The sequence below is a fragment of the Cynocephalus volans genome, chromosome 14 (genome assembly GCF_027409185.1).
Source record: "Cynocephalus volans isolate mCynVol1 chromosome 14, mCynVol1.pri, whole genome shotgun sequence".
NCBI lineage: Eukaryota > Metazoa > Chordata > Mammalia > Dermoptera > Cynocephalidae > Cynocephalus > Cynocephalus volans.
Window position 1 is genome coordinate 83590117 of NC_084473.1, and position 26686 is coordinate 83616802.

Consider the following 26686-nt stretch of genomic DNA (forward strand, 5'->3'; position numbering starts at 1 on the left):
AAAATTTCACTTAACAAGTGCCTAGAGAGCTTTCTAAAACATGACACAGAACAGAACTCTGCTGTTATTTTTCTTTAAAAAAAAAATCCCTAAGATTATAGAAATGATATAGTGCTCATATAAACAAAAACCTAGCCTAAAAAAAAATATTAGATTTTAAGTCTATGTCTAACAAAGTTACCTTTCATCTTTGAGCCAAATTTCATCCATCTTTTCTTGCCACTTCTCTGGTGGTGCTTCCAGCCAGGCATTGAAATATCTAACAATTCCTGGATGTTCAAGCTTGGCTAAGGCTTTAACTTCTCGCATAACCTTTTCCCGGGCCAATTCCCTGAAATTGAGAAAATAACATGATAAAAGTTGTTCATACCTGAAGAAGTATTCATATCCAATAGTGAAACAGAAAAATAATAAAACAGAATTCTCCCTTGAATCTAAAATTAGAAACAGATGAGTTAGCCTAGGATATAATTCTAAAAAGCCATATAAGTCCTGCATTAAAAAAAAACATGTATTTTAATTTTTTTTTTTTCCTTCTGGAAATAAATGCTACAAGCACATCTATTGCCTTACGGAAATAAAAGCTTTCTTTGACTAAAAATGAATCACTACAGACTCTTAAAGATTATCGCTTAATATCTGTTAGTCGATAGAAGGAGAATAGATGTGAGTGAGGTATTCAGAAAAGAGCACTTAGTCTCCCAGCTCAGGAGGATTGAGAAAGACCTCCCCAATAAGGTACAAATCACAACCCAAAAAGCTTGTATTAGCATATTGTTTGTAGAAGCCTCAACTAAATATCACAGGTAAGGAAGTTTAACTAGAAAAGCATATGGATTTTATCTTCTGCTTTTACAGCTTTTCTGATGGATTTCATTTCACATTTCTAGGGATCGCAACATCACCTTAAACGACATACATAAATACAAACGATATCCTCTTCCCTTCCCAGGAGAATGTCACCTACTCCAATTTTTCCCTCTAGCTTTGTTGTTGTTGTTAATATTCCCCACTCTCCCAATTCAAGAATCCTGGTATATTTTTTAATTCTCTAACTTCTAGGTCCCCACATTCAATTACCAAATCCTATCAGCTCCTCCTTTTCAATTCCTTATGCTCTCTCCTTATCTTAGATCTGAAATGCTGCAAAAACACCTTCTCACAAACATTTCTGTCTTCTGTCCTTTCCTCCCATCAGCCATCTACATACACATTGCTGCCAGAGTCACTTCCACTTTGATCACGTCACTTTTGTACTCAAAGATCCAACTGTCCACAGAATAAAATCTAAACTCCTTTGCTTGGCACTTAAGGTGTTACAGCCTATCTTTTCTATCCTCTCTTTCACACTCCCCTATTCTTACCCATTGCTCCATCCATTCCAGAACACTCACCATTCTCTGCACCACCTCTGAGCATTTGCTGAGAGCCTTTGCTCAGGCCATTTTGTGTATGTGGCCGTCCCTCCCCTACATGTCTGTCTACTGAGAGAAAGGATACTCTTGAACACCCAGGGTAAGTGTTGTGAACTCCATAAAGCTTGACTTCCTTGACTGCCTTTTTGCTACCTCTGCTCCTTCTTCATGAGAAGCTATTTATTAAGATAAAGCACAGGTGACACTTTTTCTTGCATTGTAATTATCTGAGTATAAACTTTGCTTAATTTTATATTATAGCCTATGTGGTGCCTGGCATATATGAATATTTAAACTAGTCAAGGGGTGTTTACCAAAATAAAAGAACTAGTCCCACACAACCCAAGCCATCAAATTTCTATTCCTTATCTGTCGAAAAAAAATGTAACTGCCAGATATGAGGACAGCACAGCAATTAGTGCACATTTAATCAAGAATCAACAAGTGCCTTCTACATAGATGGAAAGGAAAGTGTATTGCTGAAAGCCCATCATTGTAAGCAACACACTGTTCTGAGCCAGAAATTCTACTTCTAGGAATCTATCCCAAGGAAACAAATGTGGTCAAAAACTTACATAGAAGAGGAAAACTACAAAGTGTTTTTCTTTTAATCGCAAAGTTATTTTTTATTGCAACAAATCAGAAACCAAATTGTTTAACAATAAGAAATGGTTAAACAAAACCTGGCACATATATTTAAATGGACTATTACCAAGTCATAAAATACTTTTAATGTAGTATTTTTTTAAATTGAAACATAATTAATTATACATATTTGTGGGGTACAGAGTTGAATATGAATACATGTGTACAATATGTGAGATCAAATCAGGATAACTAGCATATTCATCATTACAAAACATACTTATTCTTTGTGTCCATTAACCAATGTCTCACCAACCCCCTCCCCCTCCCTGTTTCCCACCTCTAGTAACCACAGTTCTATTCTCTCCTTCTCAAAGTTCAACCTGATATAGAGATTGTTGTCTTCCTTCCTTTCTTCCTCCTTCTCTCCCTTCTTCCCTTCCTTCTTTCCCTCCTTTCTTATTTGTTTTTTAGCTCCCACTTATGAGTGAGGACATGAGGTGTTTCTCTTTCTGTGCTTAGCTTATTTCACTTAACATAATTTTCTCCAAGCTCATCCAAATTGCTGCAAATGGCAAAATTTCATTCTTTCTTATGGATGAGTAGTATTACATTGTGTATATATACCACATTTTCTTTATCAAGTCATCCATCAATGGACATTTAGGTTGGTTCCATATCTTGGCTATTGAAAATAGAGCTGCGATAAACACGGGAGTGCATGTATCCCTTCAAGATAATGATTTCCATTCTTTTGGGCATACACCCAGTTAGTGGGATTGCTATATAGTACACCAGTACTATCTGTAGTTGTTTGAGAAACCTCTATACGGTTTTTCACAGTGGCTGAACTAATTTACCCACCAACAGTGCAGATGGTTTCCCCTTTCTCTACATCCTCACCAACATTTGTTATTCTCTGTCTTTTCGATAACAGCCAGTCTAACTGGGGTGAGATGCTATCTAAATGTGGTTTTGATTTGCATTTCCTTGATGATTAGTGATGCTGAGCATTTTTTTATACACCTGTTGGCCATTTGTATGTCTTTCTTTGAGAAATATTTATTCAGCTCCTTTGCCCATTTTTTAATTGAATTATTATTTTTACTGTTGAGTTCCTTTATATTCTGCATATTAGCCCCTTGTTGGATGTATAGTTCATAAACATGTTCTCCAATTCTGTAGATTACCTTTTCACTCTTTTGATTGTTTCCTTTGCTGTGCAGAAGCTTTTTGGTGTGATATTATCGTATTTGTTTATTTTTTCTTTTGTTGCTTGTGTTTTTGGGGTCTTACTCATAAAGTCTTTGCCCAATCCTCCATCCTAAAGTGTTCCCCCTACATTTTCTCCTATGAATTTTATAGGTTCAGGTTTTATGTTTAAGTCTTTAGTCCATTTTGAGTTGATTTTGGTATAGGGCAAGAGATACAGGAATAGTTTCATTATTCTGCACATGAATGCCCAGTTTTCCCAGCACCATTTACTGAAGAGGCTGTCCTTTCTCCAATGTATGCTCCTGGTAACATGGTCAAAGATCAGTTGGTTGTAAGTGCATGAATTGATTTCTGGATTCTCTATTCTGTTTCATTGGTTTATGTGTCTGTTTTTATGCCAGTACGATACTGTTTTGGTTACCATAGCCTTGTAATATAATTTGAAGTTGGGTAGTGTTGTGCCTCTGGCTTTATTTTTTTCCTCAGGATTACTTTGTCTATTTGAGGACTTTTGCTGTTCCATATGAATGTTAGGATTTTTTTTTTTTTTTTTTTTTTTTTTTTGTATTTCTGTGAAAAATGTCATTGGCATTTGGATGGGGATCACATTGAATCTGTAGATCACTTTGGGTAGTATGGACATTTTCACGTTAATTCTTCCAGTCCAAGAGCATGGACTGTCCTTCCATCTCTTTGTGTCCTCTTTAATTTCTTTCAGCAGTGATGTGTAGTTCTCATTACAGAGATCTTTCACCTCCTTGGTTAAATTTATTCCTAGGTATTTTATTTTTTTGGTGACTACTGTAAATGGTCTTGCTTTCTTGATTTCTTTTTCTGCTAGTTTGTTACTGGAGTATAAAAACACTACTGATTTTTGTACATTGATTTTGTATCCTGCAACTTTACTGAATTTGTTTATCAGCTCTAAGAGTTTTTTGGTAGAGAGTCTTTAGGCTTACCCATGTACATGATCATGTCATCTGCAAACAGGGACAGTTTAACTTTGTTTTTTCCTATTTAGATGCCCTTTATTTCTTTCTTTTGCCTGATTGCTCTTGATAACACTTCCAATACTATGTTAGATAGGAGTGGTGAGAGTGGGCATCCTTGTCTTGTTCTTGTTCTAAAAGGAAAAGCTTTTGGCTTTTCCCCATTCAGGATGATGTTGGCAGTGGATTTGTTGAATGTGGCTTTTATTGTGTTGGAATACTTTCCTTCTATACCTAATTTGCTGAGAGTCTTTATCAGGAAGAGATGTTGAATTTTGTAAAATGCTTTTTCTGTGTCTATTGAGATAATCATTTGATTTTTCATCTTTATTTTGTTGATGTGGTATATCATACTTATTGATTTGCATATGCTGAACCATCCCTGCACCCCTGGGATGAATCCCACTTGAACATGGTGTATAATCTTTTTGATGTGCTGTTGCATTCTGTTTGCCAATATTCTGTTGAGGATTTTTGCATCTATATTCATCAAGGATATTGGCCTGCAGTTTTCTTTTTTTGTTGTGTCTTTGTCCGATTTTGGTATCAGGGTAATACTGGCCTCAAAAAATGAGTTTGGGAGAATGGCCTCCGTTTTAATTTTTTGGAATAGCTTGAAAAGGATTTGGTATTAATCCTTCTTTAAAGGTGTGGTAGAATTCAGCAGTGAAGCCATATGGTTCTGTGCCTTCCTTTGTTGGGAAACTGCTGATTACTGGTTCAATCTCATTGTTTGTTACTGGTCTGTTCAGTTTTTCTATTTCTTCTTGGTTCAGTCTTGGTAGATTGTATATGTCCTGAAATTTATTCCTTTTTTCCAGGTTATAAATTTGTTTCTGTATAGTTGTTCATAACAGTCTCTAATGTTTCTTTGTATTTCTGTGGTATCAGTCGTAATGTCTCCTTTTTCATTTCTGATTTTTGTTATTTGGGTCTTCTCTCTTCTTTTTTTAATTAGTTGGGATGATGGTTATTTATTTTGCTTATCTTCTCAAAAAGCGAACTTTTTGAGTCACTGATCTTTTGTATCTTTTTTTGGTCTATATTTCATTTAGTTCTGCTCTGATCTTAATTGTTTCTTTCCATTTACTTATTTTGTGGTTGGGTCATTCTTGTTTTTCTAGTTCTTTGAAGTATAATGCTAGTTTATTATTTGAAGTCTTTCTGTTCTTTTGATGTAAGCATTTATTGCAATAAACTTCTGTCTTTGTACTGCTTTTGCAATATCGCATAGGTATTGGTATGATGTGTCTTTATTTTCATTAGTTTCAAGAAAGTTTTTGATTTTCTGTTTAATTTCTTCTTTGACCCATAGGCCATTGAAGAGCATGTTGTTTAATTCTACATATTTTAGTAGTTTCTAAAGTTTCATTTGTTACTAATTTCTAGTTTTAATTTGTTGTGGTCTGAAAAGATACTTGAAATGATTTTGTTTTTTTAAAATTTGTTGAGACTTGATTTGTGACATAATGTAGTCTATCCTGGAGAATGTTCCATATGCTCATGAGCAGAATGTATATTCCATAGTTGCTGCATGAATTATTCTATAGGTGTCTGCCAAGTCCAATTGGTCTAAAGTTAGCTTCAATCCTATGTTTCTCTGTTGATTTGTTGCCCAGATGATCTGTCCAGTGTTGAGATAGGGGTGCTGAGGCCCCCAACTATTATTATATTGGGGTCTATCTCTCTGCTTAAGTCTAGTAGTTTTTGCTTTATGCATCTGGGTGCTCTGATGTTTGGTGTACATATATTTATGACTGTTATATCCTCTTGCTGGATACATCCCTTTATCATTATGTGATGGCCTTCTTTGTCTCTTTTTATAGTTTTTGGCTTAAAGTCTATTTTATTTAATATAAGAATAGCTACTCCTGCTTGTTCTCAGTTTCCATTTTCATGCTATATCTTTTTTCATTCCTTTGCTTTTAGTCTGTGTGAATCTTTACAGGTGAGGTGAGTTTCTTTTAGGCAGAACATAATTGGGTCTAGTTTTTTAATCCATTCAGGCAGTCTATGTCTTCTGAGTGAGGAATTCAATCCATTTAGGGTTATTATAGAGAGGTATTGTCTTACTCCTAGGATTTAATTATTATTATTTTTTTCCTCCTTATGGTTGTTTTATATGTCTTTTGTTCCTTTCCCTTTCATTATTTGTCTTCAGTGTTTTGTTTTGTTTTGTCTGTAGTGGGAAGATATAGTTTCTTTCTTTCTCATTTGCATATTTGCTCTATTAGTGGGTTTTATTCTTTCTTGTGTATTCATGGTGGTAACTATCGTTTTCTGGATTCCAGATGTTGAGGATTTCTTGTAAGGCCGGTCATGTGGTGGTGAACTCACACAGTTTTTATTTGTGTGGGAAATACACTAGGACAGCTTTGGTGGGTATTGTATTCTTGGCTGGCGGTTTTGTTCTTTTAGCACTTTGAATATGTCATCCCATTCTCTTCTGGACTGTAAGTTTTCTGCTGAGAATCTGCTGTTAGTCTGATGGGGACTCTTTTATAGGTGACTTGATGCTTTTCTCATTCTTGTTTTAGGATTCTTATCTTTGACTTTTGACAATCTGACTACAGTGTGTCTCAGAAAGGATCTTTTTAGACTCAATCTGTTTGGGAATTATTGAACCTTTTTAAAAAAAATTTACTTTTATTTAAATATTTTAAAATTTTATGCAAGATGTGTTTTTAAACAACCAGATGCTGGACTTGCAGGGGAAAGTATCCAGAATTCATTTCTCTTTCCTTTTCTTTGAAGAATCATTGAGCCCTATGTAAGAGCAGATGTGCCCTATGTGTAACAGCTCTGTAGAAAACAGTGGGTGATAAAATTGTCCATTACTTTTCAATACTATGTGAAAACCATTCCCATTCTCCAGTTGAACAATGTATAAGGGTATTATTACATTGTTGTTGAAACTGAGAGAGCCAAATAAAGTCTTGTTCTAAAGTATTCTCCTAATCCATTTTTCTGTTTAGAGCTTTATAAATTTCTTCTTCAGTTTGGTTCAGGAGATCCTTGAGAGGTTTGTCCAGGTTGGGGTCATGGCCTCCGTGGCTCTGAGAATCTTGCTGGGTAGCTCAGCCAGGTCATGACCTGGGTCAACCTATCATGCAGGATGATGGTTTCCTCCTTCCCCAAGAGCCACTGTGCTGAGTCCAGGGCTGCAGCGCCCCAGCCCCCCGCTCCTGCCAAGTGGCTGGCACTGAGGAGCAGAGGCTGCCAGGGAGATGTAAGCAGGAGCTGTCGCCATCGCCACTCCATGATAGTGCCCTGCTCACCGCCTGTCCATGCAGCTCAGCCCTGCGCAGGCTGAGCCACCATACCCCCTTCCCCGACCCTGGAGACCCCGGCCAGCCATCACTACCATGCAGAGCAGGACCTGTCTCTGCCACTTTGAGCCTTTTGGATCTGGAGGTCTGTGTCTCTCAAAATACCTGGCAAGTTTTGTGCTGTTATTTAGTTGAATAGGTTTTCAATGCCTTTTCCATTCTCCTCCTATTCTGGAACACCCATAATTTGGGTGTTTGTATGCTTAAGGTTGTTTGATACCTCTTGTAGATTTTCTCTGTTTTTTAAAATTCTTTTTTCTTTTTTTTTTTGTTTGCCTGAGTTCTTTCAAAAAGACTGTCTTTAAGATCAAAAATTCTTTCTTCCACTTTCTCTAGCTTGCTGCTTAAGCTCTTGGTTTTATTTTTTTTCACTGAATGACTCCTTCAGTTCCAGGATTTCTGCTACATTCTTTTTTAGGGTATCTATCTCTTTTATGATTCCTCTTTCAGATCCTGGATTGTTTTTCTCTTTTCATTGTGTTGTCTGAGTCTTCTTGTACCTCACTGAGTTTCCTTAATGTTGTTGCCATGAATTCCTTTTCAGACATTTCAAAGTTTTTCTGCTGTTTGGGATCTGGTAATAGAGAATTACTGTATTCCTTTGAGGGTGTCACCTTTTCTTTTTCTTCTTCTTCTTCTTCTTCTTCTTCTTCTTTTTTTGTATTTCTAGAGTCCCTGTGTTGAAGTGTGGGGAATCTGGTGGAGCATTTGCTTCTTCTGTTACTCTGGAGTGACTTTTAAGGAAAGACTCCTTCATGCAAATGTGTTTTATATCGATCGTTGGGTATGGTGTTTTAGTTTTGATCCTGGGTAGATGCAGTAGTGTAGACTCCATGTGGTTGGTTACTTCAACTGTATTTAACACTGGAGTTGTCTGTGAGTGCCTCTGTGGCCTAGGCACTGGGGCACTCAGTGGTTCCTTTTTGAAGGGAATGACACTGTGTTGGGTTATTGAAGTTATGGGTGAGATCCTGAGTTCTTGGTAGAAGTGCCTGGGTGCCCTGTCTCTCCTTGGCTGAGGTTGGTGATCCTGGGCAGTCCTGCTGTTACCCTGGCTAGTGTCCCATGACCTTAATAGGTACACTGGTGTGTACTGAAGCTCCTTAGCTAAAATGGATGACTCTGGGTGGGGTTTCTCTTTCCTCTTTCCTTCAGGCAGAGGCTTCTCCTGGGTCCTTGCTTCTCCCTCCTTCCTTTTCCCCACTGCCTGGTAAAAATGTAGAAACACCTGAATCTGGGTGTGGTGGAGCTGGTAGGACCAGGGCTGGGCATTGGCAGGGAGTGGGATGGACTGCTGTGCAGGGAGAGGGGCAGTGATAGCAACAGTGCTCTGGGGCTTGGCAGTGGTGATGGTGGTGGCCACAAGGTTGTGCTTTCCTTTGCGGTTCAAGAGCTGAACTGCCAAGGTCGGAGCTCCTGAGCTACTTCTCAGGAAGCAATGGAAACCAGCAGGTGGGGCTGCAGTGAGGGGAACCCTCTAGCTGCTTTGTGTGTGGTGGGTGGGGCCACTAGGCAGGCCTGCAGTGAAGTGACCCATCCAGTTGCTTCTGGGTGGTGGGTGGAGCAGCTATGGATGCTTGCAGTGAAGTGACCTGTCCAGCTGCGTTGGGTGGTGGACAGGGCTGCTAGGCAGGCCTGCAGTGAAGTGACTCAGATGTTTTAATGATTTAGTAAACTCAATGACATGGAAAATGCTGAGAATACGATGAAGGAAGCAACAGACAAAACTGTACAGTATTGATAACTGTGCTACCAATTAGGTAAATTTATGACTAGAAATACAAATCAAAAAAAAATACTTTAAAGTGTTAATTAAGAGTGGTTATTACTGGTTAGACAGAATATAATACAAATGGTTTTTATTTTAATACTTTTCCTTATTTATCACAATAAGTACATATTTTTTTAAATGCTGTGATTTATTAAAGTCTATAATTATTATATGTAACTATGGAAAACTCCTGAGTTGTTAAGAATCAAAAACAAGGGCATGTTTTTTAAGTATATACAAAGCAATCTATATAGATCACAACACTTAGACAGCTGATTACCTGGAAGCACTTAGAACTTAAGAATCAGAAGTTCAGAAAATAGGTAAGATACAGTAGTGCTGATTCCAAGTTTACTAAAATTATCACCAATTACCTATTGGGGAGACGGATCCTCTTGATAGCATAATTGCAATCATCTACTTTGTTTTTAGCTTCAAAGACAACTCCAAAGCCACCACGACCCATGCACTGAACTGGTTCAAAATCTGTTAAATACCTTTAAAAAAAAAGTAAATTTTTAAAAAGTTTGCAATAGTTTAAAATTTTGTGTTAAGTTAAAAATCAGTTCAATCTTTTTTTTTTTTTTAAAATAAAAGATGACCAGGTAAGGGGATCTTAACCCTTGACTTGGTGTTGTCAGCACCACGCTCTCCCAAGTGAGCCATGGGCCGGCCCTAAAAATAAGTTCAACTCAGTTAACTCATAGAACTTATTTTAATATAGTTTGAATTTTACTAATAGCATTCTTAGTTTTTCTGTTTTTATAAATGAAGCAAACAAATTCTTAAAAATTTCCTAGGGGAAATAAAAGAAACTTTTAATTCGGAATTGCTTGTTAATTACTTGTTCTTACAGCAATTACATTACTGATTTGTCCTATTCGATACTTTCCATCATCTACTAAAATATCTTATTCTTAATTCTCTACACTTTAACTTTCTATGGCATTTTGTACTCAACTAAAAAATGTATTTTAATCTTATGTCATCGCCTGTAAATTCTGTGGAAGAAAATTAATCAATCCTACTATTATTTAACTTTTTTTTTTAGCCAGAAATCTTTCTAGCTTTTCCAGAAAGCTGACATCAGCTGGATTGACTTCCAAGTCATCATGTCCATCACTGAAGCTATTCAGACAGAAGCTACCCACCATCTGCCACTTACACTTGGACTTCCACACTGCAGCCTGTTTCTCCCTTTAGTGCCTGACCTCACTGACATGCACTGTCCATTCCAATCAGTTTTCACTACGCTGTCTCATAACTTCAGGGCTTTTGCTTCTGTTTTTTGCTTGACTGGGGCGGCTTTCTTCTTTGCACTTAATGAAAACCTATTCCTTCTTCATTCTGCTCATCTCACCACCTCTGTAAAGCTTTCCTAGACCCAGTCTTAATGTTCTCAAAGCACTCTGCTCATAGTACTTGGAACTATTTAGAAAATCTCAATATTTTAGTGATTTGTATGCACCTTGCTTGTCCCGTGGCCACTGTGTTGTGGGGGGTTATGAATGCAGAAAAGCATTTTTGTTTCTCTTTGTATTTCCAGAACCTGGGTATTAACAAATATCTGTTGAATAAATGCATGCATGCTTGTTGTAGAAATTATTTCAGCCTTATGGGTGAGTTAAATCAGATGATCTTTGGTGTCCCTTATAAGGGAAAGTTTATTACTTTATGACTGCACACTCATATTAATTTAGTAGTTGCCTCAGCTGGTTAGAGCATGGAGTTAAAGAGGAGAAGCAAGAGATTCCAAACCTCCATGGGCCAATTACCTTCACAGAGAATGAAGAATAATCTGTATTCCTAAAAATAGCTAGTCAACGTACCTCAGTACAAATCTATCCCCCCAAACGCAAAAGCCCACAAAGTTCATGTCCTACTCCTGCAGGGCCAATTGAATTATCTTTCTTTATTAAGAAAAATGCATATAAAAATGAATATATCTTCTAGAAAGAGTAACATCTTATATATGATTACAGACCCTATAAATATAAGTATCATCTTGTCTAAGGTCCCAACTGATAAAATACAAAGCTAGGTTTTGAGTTCATGACTGAATCCAGAGTTCATGCTCTTAATAGTGCCTAGGAGAAAGTAGGCACCAATAAACATTAGGTATTATAATTACTATTATTATAGAAATCCTAAATTAAAAACAATAGTCCTACTCGTGATATCAAATAAAGAAAAACTTGGCCGGCCCGTGGCTCACTCGGGAGAGTGCGGTGCTGATAACACCAAGGCCCCGGGTTCGGATCCCATATACGGATGGCCGGTTCGCTCACTGGCTGAGCGTGGTGCTGCCAAATAAAGAAAAACTGATTTAAGTCTAATTCAGTTTTAGAGTACAGTATTCTAATTCTCTTGACAACAGCCTTGCAAATGCATCTTTATTCATGATACCCATACCTCCATCCCTGTTTCTACCTCACTAACTCTCACAATTTAAGATTCAATTCAAATGCGACCTCATTTATGATCCCTCCTGAATCATCACAACCAGAATTAGTCACTTAGTTCATGACTTTTTTTCTTACTATTTATGTTTTACCTCATATTATCTTTCCCCAGATTTTAAGCTTCTCCTGGATAGGCCCAGTCTTTTCATTTCTCCTGAAGCCTGAAATACTGTGCTGCACACAACTGTCCAGAGTAAATGTTGAGTAAACAATGAATGGCTTCAGTAGTGAATTCCTCACGGAAGTTGTTGGATCCCTTCTTTCCTTCTCTCTCATTGCCTGCTGGTATTGACAGCCACTAACACATTAGCTTGCATCTTCATTAGCAAGGATATTAAAGTAGCCCTTACCATTTGTTAGTCACCTAGTAAATTTTGTTTTGCTCATGAAATTCACTGGTTTTACCTGTTTCTCCACCATCCTGAAGCAGATGTCTTGTTGACAGGATGGTAGACTGGCCCTTTGAAGACCAGGTTACTATGCCAGCTAGGTGGCAATACTTGCAGGGCTGGGGCAAGGTTCTCCAGAAGGCTGTGTTCATATATGCTCTAAATGAGCATTCACTATAAGGTGCTGTTTCTCTCACAGCCAGGATTCATGGGTCCAGGAAGTAAGGGGTAAAAATGGGAGTGGCACCACTCACCATTACCCCTAGTAACCCACTAGCAAAATTTTTGCTTCCTATCCCACAACCTTATACTCTACTGGATTACAGATCTTAGTTCCAGAGGCAGAAATGCTCTTACCAGTAGACAGAACAACAATCCCACTGAATTGTAAGTTAAGATTGCCACCTAGTAACTCATAAGATGTATTGACTTTATACCCTAGTATTTAAGTATTACTAATTTTATGTCATAGTATTCAAAGTATGGGCTACTAAGAAGAGTAACATTACTCAAGGACTTTATCTCCTCTTCTTGGAAATAGGTTAGTGAGTTTTCAATTGTATGCAGCATAATTACGTCATGTCAGGCAGAACTATTACCTTTTTATTGTCTTTATCTGGAGCTGAAGTATGGTTTAAGGAGATGCATATGGGGGAGATGCATATGGGTGCCAAGGGAGACACATATGACAAAGGGAGATGCATGTGGGTGCCAAGTTGACAAAGCCCTTTCTTGACTGGGCTACAGAATGTCCAGACATTTGGTTAAAAATTATTCACAGTGTGTCTTTGAGGGTGTTTCTGGATGAGATTAACATTTGAATCAGTAGACTGAGTAAAGCAGATTGCCCTCTCTTATGTGGGTGGCCCTAATCCAATCAGTTGAAGGCCTGAATAGAACAAAAAGGTTGAGCCTCCCCCTTGTAAGGAAAACTCCTCCTGTGTGACTGTCTTGAGCTGGGACATTGGTCTTTTCCTGCCTTCAGACTTGAACTAAAACATCAGCTCTTCTTGGATCTTGAGCCTACTGGCTTTCAGACTGGAACTTGCACTATTGGCTTCCCTGGTTCTCAGGCCTTTGGACTTGGACTGGAACTACACCATCAACTCTCTGGGGTCTCCAGCTTGTCAAATGCAGATCTTGGGACTTCTCAGTCTCCAAATTTCTAAAGACAATTCCTTATAATAAACCTCTTTATATGTGTGTCTGTGTTTGTGTATGTAATTCTTTCCCTCCTTCCTTTCTCCCTCCCTCCTTTCCTTCCTTCCTTCCTCTCTCTCTCTCTTTCTTTCTTTCCTCCTTCCTTCCTCCCTCCCTCCCTTCCTTCCTTCCTATCTAATTTCCTGTTGGTTCTGTTTCTCTGGAGAGCCCTAACTAATCCACACATTAATCTATTATTTTCAGTTTTTTCTGTCATAAAATCATTTTCCTAGATATTAAGTTGTAAAGTTCCATGTCTTTTCCTGTCTCCATATCACTAAAGTGATAAGAAGTATGCTATGAAAATAAAGGAAAAGTAACTAAAATCCATGTAATATGAAAAATGAACCATCACACCATTTCCTATGCTGGAAAGCATCAAAGGTGATATTTTATACCTGAGAGATTGCTGACAGCTTGTCTACTTTTATTTTACTTTTAAATTATTTGAACTGCCTTCTGTTAGCTAACCCATCTCCCTCTTCTGCTTTTAAAAATTATCTGTTCTATTGGTGTTTTCTCTCCCATCATCCTACTTTCTATTCCAGACAGAATAAAACTGAAATAACTGAAGATTAAAAAATGTATGGAGACTTATACTTTAATAAATACAATAATTGTTATTTGGTATTATTAATGCCAATCCCAGTACGTGTAGACACTAAATAACTAATTTTCCTAAGTAAAAATTTAATTTGGTGATTGAAATTCTAAACTCTTGTAACACTTTATTTTTATCCCCCTTAGACTATACTTGGTTACTTGAGGGTTAAGTCTTTCTTTACCTAGATATTCACACATTAATTAAAAGAGTTCAACAAGATATTAGTTTAGAAGTCATTCTTTGATTCAAATGGTGCCATCAGAAGCTATAACACACATCTATATTTCATAAGACTCTTACCGTGATATATATCCAGAGTTTTTCATGTCATTCCAGCTATTGTCATTAGCATCACCATTTATAGAATCATATTTATTTTCAGTTTGACACTGAGTTTCAGACTCCTTCCTTTGCTGATAAGGTGAAAAAAAAAAATCACTACCAGTACAAAGCTGAACTGAAGTTAGTTAACAATCTTAAGTTATAAAATAACATTGAAAAATAAATAGTATTGAGAAAAATAAAAGCATTATATAAACACAAAATACAGCATCCCTTTATTATATTAAAAAAAAAAGTTTATCTTCCTATTGCCACCCCTTTCTTTGAGAGGATTTTGTTTCTTTTTAATGTGGGCATGTTATATGTACAGTACAATACATAAGCAGATATGAAGAGAAATGACAGTGTACAAACATAAGTACACATGTAGACTTCTGGGCAAGACTAGAGTTATTTCCTTCCCAACCAATTTTGTAGATACTTTAAAAATGCTTCCAACAATTGAAAATTGAATTTGGCAACATCTCATTTTCAATGTCTCTGCATCTACATCTCCTAAATGATTTTCCAGAGGATGTTAAAAATTATTATAGTCAAATGCGATACTGTGGTTTATCTGCTTAGTCATTTATTCTTTCAACAAATCTTTACTGAACTCCAATTATGTGCCGGGCGCTGTATAAGGGGCTGGGGAAATGGCAGTAAACAATGAGGACTGGTTCTTGTCCTTAAGAATATATAGACTGGTGGCATAGAAAGAAATTAGGACTTAACTATAAACTATTTTAGTAAATACTTTAGTAAGGGGAATACAGGATGTTCTAAGGCACATGCAGGGAATGTAACTCAGAACCAGAAGGTTAAGGAAGACTTCACAGAGGACATGGCAACTAATTTCAAACTATGAGATGAGTTAATCACATGAGAGATAGAGGAAAGGAGAGATAGGGGAACAAGATTCAGAGGCAAGGTCAGAGGAGGTAGAGCTCCGTCAGGCTTAGGGAGAGCATGATAAAGGGGAGGGACTGAAAGAAGTTCAGCATGGTGGCTGAGCTTGGGGGAAACAGGAAGGGATCAAGGTAATGGTGAAAAATGTGTAACGAGCAGGTAATGTACAAATCATTCAGAATCTTGCCTGTTCTGAGAAGGCGGGATTCTAGCCTAACAATAGGGAGTCAGCTATTGAAGGTTTTAAGCCAGGAAATGCAGCTAGAGAGTTAGGGGGTGAAGAACAGATTGAAGACAGAGAGAGGACCAGGGGCATGGAGACCAACTAAAGCCTATCTCAACTAAAGCCTATCTTAGTGATCTGGGAGAGGTATGATGGTGTTTGTGCTAGGGAATCAGAAATTAGGAAGTAGAGAAGACAACAGATTTAAAGATATTTAGGAAGAAGAAGTTGACAGAAGTTGGTCACTGATGAGGGAGAGAAGAAATATCTGGCCTAGGTGACTGAGTATGGCAGTACATTTTATTGAGAGAGAAAAATTCCAGAGTAACAGGTTGGGGATGGGAATGGGGGTGGAAATGAGTACTCACTTGAGGTACCCTGGAGCACCTATGAGAAAGCTGGTTCAGAGAAATGAACTTGGGAACCATTAGTATATATGATGATTGGAGCTGGAAAAGTAGGGGAGACCATCCCACCAGAGTTTGTGGGATGAACAGAGAAGAGTGGGCCTGAGGAGACAGACGCTACTGGGAGAGGCTAAGGACAATGAGATCCTGATGCATCCACATCACACCCAAGGAGACCAGAAGAACATGGTGTCAAGGGAGCCAGGTAAGAAAGGTCAAAAATAGGTGTTCAATTACATCAAATACGAAGAAGTTCAGTTAGATAAGAATTGGATAACATACATTATGTTTAACAAAAAGATCACTGAAAACTGGCAAGAGCAGCTTCAGTGGAACTGTAGGGGTGGAAGCCGGACTGCAGTGGACTGAGGAGAGTGAATGGGAGGTGAGAAGTGAAATGAGAGTATAGCAACAATGATTTCATGGTAAAACTTACAACATTTAATCTCCCCCCAACAAACATGCAAAAAGTTTTCTATATTTCCAACACTTTGAAATACATCATATTCTAAAAAATGTCTTACTCTTTGAGGATGAGGATGGAAAAGTCTGCGCACAATAAAAGTTGTTGCTATGATACAAAACAAAATCGTCCCAACTATTTCTTTCCACCAGTGTAAGAGGAGAACGGGATCTTTTTTGCGGATATTCTTGTTGTAACTGGGGTTGTCAAGGAATCGGACTGTGATCTGTGTGCTCCGTTTGTTCCTTTCCCTCTTGTAGTATGGTAGATAATAACCATTATCTTCAAAAAGAAACATTAAAAGGTTTTTTTAAGATAAGCCAAAATAGGCCCATCTTTAATTGTTAAAAATGATCTATTTTTCTATGACTTATAGCGCTAATTCCTTTTTTTAATGTTTCATTTCTGTTCTTTCACACATTTCAAACATCTTCATTTGCCTTTTTCTTTTTTCTTAAATAGAGACATTTTCCTTTATTCCATAAGCACCTTATATTTTCTTTATATTAAATTATAAGACTAAGGAAAAAACCTTAACTATCCCATTCATTATGTTATTAATAATTAAATACTTTAAATACAAGAATTATCTTCTTTCAAGATATTTTAAGCATTCCTTTCACTTAGTATCAATAAAATACCAAATTTTTTATCACTAATCATTCTTCACAAGCTGAAAAGAAAATATCCCATCATGCTCTTTGATTCATTTCAGGCTGTCAAAATGAGTTTGTTGCAGAAAACAGCCTTTCTTTTTTTGTCTTCTAGTTTTACATTGTATGGGCAGTCTACACAATTCCCTTACCTTGTCTTTTTTCTTTCTTTCCTTGCCTTTTGATCAATATCACATAAAGGCTGCTGTTTCTATTTTAGAGCCTTCTGTTTTTTAATTGATTTATATATAATAATTTTGTAGTTCTAGCATCTAGGGTAACTGAGGAATCTACATTTTTTTCTGATAAAGATTTGAGGACTTTTAAAATACCTAACTGTTGAAATGACTTTCACATCTGAATATATTCTAACTTTAAAAAATTGCTACTTACCACACAGGAATGTACTTCATGCCAAATATCACCAATTCTTGACTTTTGCACTAATATCCTTTGAGAACAAAATTAAAATAACCTCCCTTTTCAGCATTTTCATGTAGCTCTCTATGAAACACCTGTTTTCTTCATTATACAGGCTGATATTATATAGTTTATATCATACAGGCTGATAATTAAATGAGAACTGATAACAAGAACTAATGTTTATTGACACTATGTGTCACGCACAGTGCTAATTGAGACTTTACATGCATTATCTCATTTAGACCTCACAACTACTCAATGAATAGATATTAGAATTACCATCCTCATTTTACAGATAAGGAAACAGAGACACAGGGAAGTTAGGTGTGCCCAACCTAGTATGTGGCAAAACTGGGATTTAAACCCTTGCAACCTGACTTTGGAGCATGTACACTTAGCCACCATTCATAATATTATCTCCCAAGATATTTTATTTTCTATACTCCAATCAACTTCCCTTCATTTGAATTCAAAATTAATTTTAAATTAATAAATAAAAATTTTAAAACTCAGTACTTTCAATCCAGGCATAGTCACACTTACCATACGGATACTGTAAGATTGAAAGTGCACCATTACTGTATTCTTCATGAGAAAATTTGTCATTGCTAAGACATTTGTCAAATTCATCAGACCCTACCAAGACAGGAGTTCTGGAAGGAGAATCTAAAAGAAAATGATAAAATCTTAACTTTCATAACTTTGATGAAAATGCATGTGCTCATTCATTGAATAAACTGATATTCATCCACAGCTCAGTTCAAACATGTAGTTCAAACAATGGCCTGAAGTTCTTTCTCTTGAAAAGCACAGTCTTCTAGAGAAGATGAGTTAAACAAGCAATTAAAATATGATGTGACATGTGCAGTAAAAAAAACATACCCAAGGTATGGAAAGACAATTAAAAAAGTAGTGGCCCAGTACTTGAAATCAATTCATTTACGTGTCTCAAAGAATATGATGTGATAACCAGATAATTTTACCTAAATATTCTTAATATATTAAGAGCTAAATATTAGTTTGTCATAGTCAGTGAATGGTTAAAAGTTTTTCTAAGATGCAAAGAGAACTATTTTATTAACATTTATTTCTTCAGAAGTAACTGTTGCTTCGGAAGAAATAATGCTCTAAATAATAATTAAAATTCATTATGAACATCTGAAATACCTTCACAGTTTATCAGCAAAATATAAAGTTTACAATACTTCATATTTCTGCAATGTTCAAAACTAGGACAAAGTCAGGATTAGGTCTCTGAATACTTTAACAGTATCTAAGAAGTTTATAATTCACTTACGAATTAAGGGTTTCCATTTGATTGTTGGCAAAGGAGTAATTGCATTTTCATTATTGATAGATTCCAAGGCCTTAGGACTCGTAGGAAACTTTTCTGAAATTCTGACCGATGACTGCAGATATAGCTGGCCTCTATACATTCCTGAGTCAACCAGAACATTGTCAATTATGCAATGCCTTTTTTAAAAAGGTTCATATTGATTTAATAAAATTAGATTAATTCCAGTTATTTCTTCATGTGCTCTTTTCATAGAAGAAACATGCCCGAAGCATTCAAATTTGACTCAATGGTTTTTCAACAAAAATGGTAGAGGTTTATGGGGGAGTTACACACAAGGTCCTCACAGTGTCTCTCACTGAATAACAATACATTTTCAGTATAATTTCAGAAGAACTGTCCAACAGAAAAATTCAAAGATAGGAAGTCAATGTACTCTCATGAAGCGAGTAGTTTAGATAAAGCAACTTTCTTCTCACAGAAAGTTTACCTAAACACCTATAATTACTGAGCTATTGCTAACAGTTCAGTCAAATACCATCATAACACATGTGTGACATGTTATTCCTTCAAATTCTTGCTTTTCATTCAGATTGAGGGTTGGGCAGCACGTTAATAGAGCCTATAGAATTTTATAAGTGTCTGCTGATCCAAACTAGTTCAAATAATTAGATTCAAGAACTTTCATATAGTTTCATTATCTAACAACTTTCATTTTCCCAGAAGCACATCAGAATTTTTGTTTTGTTTTTCAGATCAGTTATATAAATGCATAGGGAAAAAACCCACAAAAGCTTATCTTTAAGGGGGGAGCAAAGTGATATAGATGCAAATACAAATTCAAATACAAATACAAATATAAGAAGTTGTAGACTTTGAGGATATGTAAGTAATTTTAAATCAAGCTATATAATGAGAACACTTCTAAGCCTTCCTAACGAAGGTCTCAGAGAAAAAGAATATGCTTTAAAAGTTTAGAACTGGACAAATGAAAAAACAGCAGACATGAAAATCGAACTATAAATCTTTAGGGCAACCTAAATCAGAGAATGTATTTAGGGATTAAAACTACTATGTGCACTCCTGAAGTAGGAAGCAACAATGTAAGAATATAATATAGATGTCAATGTGTACTATCTCTAGATAAGACACATCTACTCACCCAGGTAAACACTGCTCTCTGTGGCTCCTCGGGCAGCTTCTACAATGTCTTCCTCATCTTCTAAAACTTCATCGTTAGATGTATAACTTGTATCGTCAAAAAGACTTATGGGAATAACTTTGCCATCCTTAACCAACCAGGCAGATGCAATTGGAGTACAAAACTAAACAAAAATGGAAAGAAATTTTTAAAAATAATTTAAGCAGTATTTATGTTGTTTCAACTTATAAAATACCATTTAAAAATCATGAATTTCTTAAAGCATAGAGAACAAGTGAGAATCCACAATGGCCCTTATTTCCATCCACCCAATAAGTTTGGTCAATCTGGAAGAGGAAGAAACATGTTTATAAATGATCAGTAGTTTTAGGTACCTGGTATTCCCATTCCAGTTGTCCTCCTTTCTTACTAAATGCCATAACCTTCCAATCAGCAACTGAGACCTTTATCACTGTGTCTATCATGGCAGCTTCCTGTTCTTCCACACCTGAAATAATTTTAGACTCTTTGTTCCCACTGGGTTTAAAGGTGCTTTCAATAAATCCGGCTCTAGTTTCCATGTCTGGAATATATCGAAGTTCAAAGTGGCCAACACTGAAATTCCACCTTAAATTTACAAAGATATGGATTAGAAATTTACATTTAAATAAAAGGAAAAAATAATACAGAACTCTTCTAGAATGAAGAAACAAATACTAAAATTTTATGATGAGAAAAGAACACATCAACAAAACTTTCTTTCTGGAAAGGAAACTGGAAAGGAGAGCTCTGCTGATTTACGCCACAAGAGGGCCCATGAGAACTTTGTCCTGAGCTTTTAGAAACAATAGTTCTGAGAGCTGTGGACTGACAACAGCCATGGCACAGATTTTCTTTCAAAAATTAACAGCTGTTCACATTTCTAAATCAGAGCAATTTTCTCAAAACACATCAAAGTTACTTTAAAATGAGGTAGCATTTTAACAGCCTTATCTCTTAATTAAAGGCTGGACACATTTTATTCAATGCAGAGAAATTAACATATCCCAATAAATCAATATAAAAGGCAAGATGAATGCATCAATTTTAGATTCATATGAAAACCTGGCCTTAAAGAGGCAATATGATTGATCCAATATACCAGACCTGAAGGTCATACCACCTCAGCTCCAATCTCAGTTCTCTACTGACTGAGATGTGGCATGACATTTACCCTTTCCTAATTTTCAGTGTTCTGTAGTAATAATGTTTCCTCTATAATTGGTAAATAAAAGAATCATAACAGTTGACAGAATAATGTCTTATCACTTACATATAAAAAGGGCCTGCCTAAGAATTCTGACAACTATTGAAAAAAATAAATACTTAAGAAGCATGGATCTTAAAACCCCACACCCTTCCCGTTTTGGTAACTCAAAATTCTGTTAAGTTGTACTTTGCTCCTATGCTGGCTGAGCTCTCAGTGAGTGCTCAAAACACTTGAGGAAAAAATCCATAAGGACAGAGAAGGTCAGGTTGTCAGCAGATGCAAAGCCCTATTCATAGTCCAGCAAAAGCAGAAAGAATAAATACATTCTTAACTGAGTTTGAGAAAACAGTTTTCAGGAAAGGAAACTGAACTATATTGCATCAGATTAGACAAAGTCTGAAAGTCTAGTTCACTTTCAAAAGATAAAGATGGGATCTAAAGTTATTTTTACTACCCAGGCAATTGAAAATTTAAATACTAGGTTTAAAAAAAATCTAACAAGGGCCAGCCAGTTAACTCAGATGGTTAGAACGTGGTGCTGATAACACCAAAGTCCAAGGTATGACCCTGCGCTGGCCAGCTGCCAAGAAAAAAAAAAAAAATCAAGCAGGTAATTTAGGATCAGCACATCTAATCTAGTTTATCTTATGTTTTAATAACACATTTAAATGTAAAAATTACCTAAGGTGCCCATTGTTTTAAGAAGGAACAACAAGGTATTAGACCAAATAAATATTTTAATACTTTAAGAAAATAGAGTAAAATGATTATTATTTTAAAATTGGGATAATCAAACTATGAAACTACCTACTAGACAGAATTACAGAGTCAAACAGGTCCAAACTCAAAGAAAGCACATTAACTTGTCTTAACAGGTTTATGCATTCAAAGAATTTTGATCAGTGAAAAATATCATTAACCTAAGACTAAACTAATATAGAGGTATTATATGGTACTCCTTCTGGTAACCATATCCTGAAGCATACGGTGAGAAGTTCAGTCCAGGATTTGTTAATAACCATGAGGCCTTTTTAAATTCAGGGCTCACATTTCTCTTGAGAAAGTAGTATGCTTTTAGGGTAACAAAATAGTACGCAAAATCTCCACAAAGAAAAATGTGATGAGTTTTGGTCTTAGGTGCACTTCTACCTAACATCAATGGCAACATTACGTGAATACACACTTCTCATTGCCACTACGAGGTCCGACAGCTCTAACAGTTTTCTGGGTGCGTTGCAGAAGCAGGATGTTTTCTTCTTGTTCCATTTCATCACTGTCCCATCGGCGACAACCCAAAGCTGAACAGATATACCTCACCTGAAAAGACAGAGATAAAATTAATAAAAGACACAAGTCAAAGGAGATCAGAGACATTAAAAGAATCTCTATAATTTTTAGAAAGTAAAAGGAAATTAAGGAAATACTGTAAGAAATACCCAAGTAATAAGAAGCATCGGTTAGATTACTAATTCCTAAAATAAGTTTTTTAGAACCATGAAAGTACCAATGAATATTTATTTTAGGGAATGATTTTAAGGATTTAATTTCAGCCTTAATATGGGGATTTCCATGGGATATACAAGAAAAAATAGGTAAGCAGTTGTGATATCTTAGCAACAATATCATTAGTAAAATTCCAGGTGAGTTAAAAAAAAAAAAAATCATCCTCAGAGTTTTCACATAACAAAAGCATTTGGCTTTTAAAAATTTGAACTATTTTTAATAGCTTTCATACTTAAAAGTACCTCCTACAAATCTTCATTAAAAGAAAAAGGAAGACTCAATGATCCAAACTAAAATCCTCACAAAAAGAAGCATACCTGCTAAAATACCAGAATTTTGTAGCAGCATATCAAATCAGAGAACTAGATGACTATGTTCAATCCTGTTGTTTTACAGGTGAGAATACTGAAGTAAACAGAGATTGAAGTGCTTGCTCAAAAAACGGCCAGACAGGATGGCATGGCCTCCTCAACACAGTGCAGATGCAGGTGGGTGGAGAAGGCAGAAAAGCATCTGCAAGAGCAAGAAGGTGCTATGGGCCTACTACTTAGATAAAGAAGCATTAAAATTTGAAAAACTCAAGGGTAAAAAGATTATGTTCCTATTCTTCCTTATTGTAGTCTAAGTCTATATATAAGATGTTTACATATAAGGTGTTAATGGGTTAAAAAAAGATTTTTTTACCTTTTAAAAAAGGATGTTTTTAATTAGTTACTCTTAATAATGGATTTATATTATAAGACCCATCTTAGAAGTACATGATATTATGACTATATCCCAATAGTTAGTATTGGAGAAATTCTAGGCTGTTAACAACACGAATGTGTCATCAGATAGATCTAAATCAAATCTGACCTTGAAAGTTTCTGAAACTTATAAAGTCTCAGTTTTCTCATCTGTGAAATGAGTATAAACTTTCCTCTTAGACCATCTTATAGGATCAAACTAGATAAATGAGTAGTGGCAACTATTCTTATCACCAGGATTATTAATCTTTGGAGCATTTTTCATTTGTCAAAATGTGAATAAAAACATGTGACCCTTAGGAATATTGTGAATATTTCAAAATAATGTATCAAAAAAGCATCTGACACACAGCAGACCATATTTATTAATTCTCTTCCTCCTGCTGTTCCTGGCTCTGCTGCTTATTCTGATCTTAGATAAGTTTAGTTTCCCCTTTCTACTTCACAGTTCTCTTATTAAAACAAATGATATCCTCTGGGGAAAATTATAACAAACTGTACTATTAGTAGTTGAGGTTTAAGAGATTATTTCTTCTATCCCAATTTATTCTGATTTCCCCAAATAAATTCAACATTTTCACTCACCTTTCCACTATATGCACTGAGTCCATATGTAGTGAGAGATTTTCCTCCAACCAAAACAACATCATCTCCAAATTTATAAGAAGATTCAAGAAGTGATTCAACTGTGAAAGGAACTGTTTCCATGCTCTCACGGTCTCGGTCCCACTGAAAGAGGTCTCCATCCAGGGAAGGAATGATCATCTTATTCCCAAATACCTAAAATGGAAACTAACCTTTAACAGGGTCAAAACTTTAAAAGAGTAGTAGTCAATAAGAGCTGGAGACTTGAGCCTGATGTACTCCAGCCTCCTTCTGAGTAGCACATGAAGCAGCACAGTCCATCAACCAAAAGTAATTTTAAAAAACTACCAATTACTCCCAAGGCCTGCACATAATACTCCAGAGTATGTTTTTTCACAAACCCTGTTGGCCCCAGGCCAAGAAGGTCCCATAATGATAGTGAGTTGCCAAAAGAGAGTTTTGTGATCAAGTAAGTTCTCTTACTACAGTTCTTATAGCCATTGACATGTTAGTGTGCAATATAATTTTCTAGTAAATGGATAATATATGTAACATTTTCCTGGCTTATTTCATCTAGGCCAATTATTGTCATAGACCTAGGTCCAAGGAACACAGGTTTGGAGATATTGATTCATACAGTGTCCCATTTCTTCTCTTATTTGCTTTCTCAAATCTGCTATGAGCTAGAAGCCTGGTAGCTAAGCTTGTTTAACGTTCTCAGTTGTCCTTCCTTCTTTTAACAATGTTTACTGAGGTCCTAACTCATCTGCCAGGAACATTCTGGTGGTTAGGATAGACTAGTGAGCAAAACAAACACAGAAATCACTACCCTTATGGAACTTAAACTCTGGTGTTGGAGACAAACAACACAATAAATAAGTGTATTAGTCCGTTTCCTTATAGTATTCCTGTATTAGTCCGTTGCTTATAACAAAATACTTGGAACTGGGTAATTTATAAAGAAAATGAAATTTATTGCTTACAGTTTCTGAGGCTGGGAAGTCCAAAGTCCATCTGGTGGTGGCAACAGTGACCCAGGGATCTCACATTGCAAGATGGTAGAAACAGAGAGAGCAAGAGAGAGAGAAAGACAGACTCTCCTCTTCTTTTAAAGCCCTCCAGAACCACACACCTGACCACCATTTTTAATCCATTCACTACTGCACAGTCCTATAATCCAATCACCTCTTTAAGGCTCCACCTTTCAATTACCATAACAGGATTTCCCTATTAGGAGTTTTGGGGAGACATAATTCAATCCACTACAATAAGTAAGTTATATAGTACGTTAGGTGATAGATGCCATAGGGGAAAAAATATAACAAGATAAAGGAGGACTGGAAAATATGCATAGGGTGGGAGGGGATTATCAATAAAGCTCAGAACAGACCACTGAGAATGTAACATTTGGGCAAAGTGCTAAACATGAGAGAGTTAACCATGCTGATATCTGGGGAACAGACTTCGCAAAGGCCCTTAAGTGGAAGTGTACCCATCATGTTTGAGGAACCACAAGGGAAGTGAACAGGCTGAAAGCAAGAGATTAGTTGATCCAGTGGAGATGTTGAAAGTAGTCAGGTTTGGAATATAACTGGAAAGTAAACCAACAGGATTTCATGGTAGATTCCCTGTATAGCATGAGCAAAAGAAAAGAGTCCAGGATGATTCCAAGGTTTTTAGTCAAGAGCATCTTGTTTCTTGAGTAACAGTTTTAGTACATGTCTTCGTGACATTGTCCTTTGGTTTAAAAAATATATAATTCTATCTACTTCAATTATTGACACAACTATTTTCCTGGTCATCCAGGCTCAAAACTTTAGAAAAACAGAATATGAAATAAGTACAAATTAAAAAAGAAAAAACAAAACTCCAAACAAATGTCTGTCCTAACTTTTTTAAAAACAAAATTTCTCTATGCACTTTTTTGTTCCTTAAGAGCAGAATGCTTTTTTAAAGGGATACAACTCCCACACAATCACTGAGCATTCTAACCTGGTACTCAACTCTTAGACCCTCCCCTTCTCCCACCTTTGTCCTAAACCCTGGGGTTCTCAAAGACAGGTTGAAAATCACTATTCTAATTCACTTCTTTCTTTCATTTTCTAGTTCAAATCCTTATTATCTCCTGCCAGAACTACTATAATAGCATCTTTACACTTCTTAACTAGAAATTTCCTCAATCTAATCTTTATGTATCTTCCAGATTAATCTCTGAGTCAGAGTTAAGCTTGTTAGGACATTATTCAAAAATTTTCAACAGTTCTCCATTATCTTCTTATTAAGGACCCCAAATCCTAAAGACCCAAAATCCTTTAGAGGACATTCAAAGTCCTCTAAATTTGACCTCAAACAACCTTTTCATCCCTGTCTTTTACTTTTTCACACATGGGTGGAAATCAGGCATGGTTACTTAAATACAACATTTACTGCTACTGCTACTGCTACTGTTTAGTTATGTCATCATCAGTGTCATTTCTTCTCCCTGGATCACCCTCCTGGACCAACTCTGTCCACTGAACTCCTACCTGGCTTTCAGCTCAGCATCAGTTATGATTTTGCTTTGAAATCCAAGAAAATTTTGGCAGTGTAAGTTTGCTGACAAAAATCTTCCCATTCTGTAATACTGTACTTTATTTTTTCTGTAACTATAAGCTGAGAAATGAATTATATTCTCAAAAATTATTTATCGTGTCTGTAAGAAATATTTACCTGGTAAACTAACGCTTATACATTGTGTTTATACAGTGGCTGTTAAAGTAGTGCACTCAAGCCCAGAGCCCAGATTTTGTTATCTAATTCCATTCCCCACC

At 36.2% G+C, this 26686-nt stretch overlaps 1 protein-coding gene across 4 annotated transcripts in view; it reads right to left on the bottom strand.

Moving 5' to 3' along the window:
* The window catches only part of EIF2AK3 (eukaryotic translation initiation factor 2 alpha kinase 3), a 72363-nt gene that overhangs the window by 19736 nt on the left and 25941 nt on the right, over positions 1–26686 (bottom strand). For all 4 annotated transcript variants that reach the window (XM_063078047.1, XM_063078046.1, XM_063078050.1 and 1 more), the window contains 10 exons: positions 23877–24071; positions 22226–22359; positions 20189–20420; positions 19815–19977; positions 18656–18796; positions 17902–18024; positions 16344–16564; positions 14260–14372; positions 9679–9801; positions 182–331 (listed from right to left, as the gene is read on the bottom strand). In XM_063078047.1, the coding sequence (XP_062934117.1) occupies positions 182–331; positions 9679–9801; positions 14260–14372; positions 16344–16564; positions 17902–18024; positions 18656–18796; positions 19815–19977; positions 20189–20420; positions 22226–22359; positions 23877–24071 (1595 nt within the window). The remainder of the gene's footprint in view (positions 1–181; positions 332–9678; positions 9802–14259; positions 14373–16343; positions 16565–17901; positions 18025–18655; positions 18797–19814; positions 19978–20188; positions 20421–22225; positions 22360–23876; positions 24072–26686) is intronic.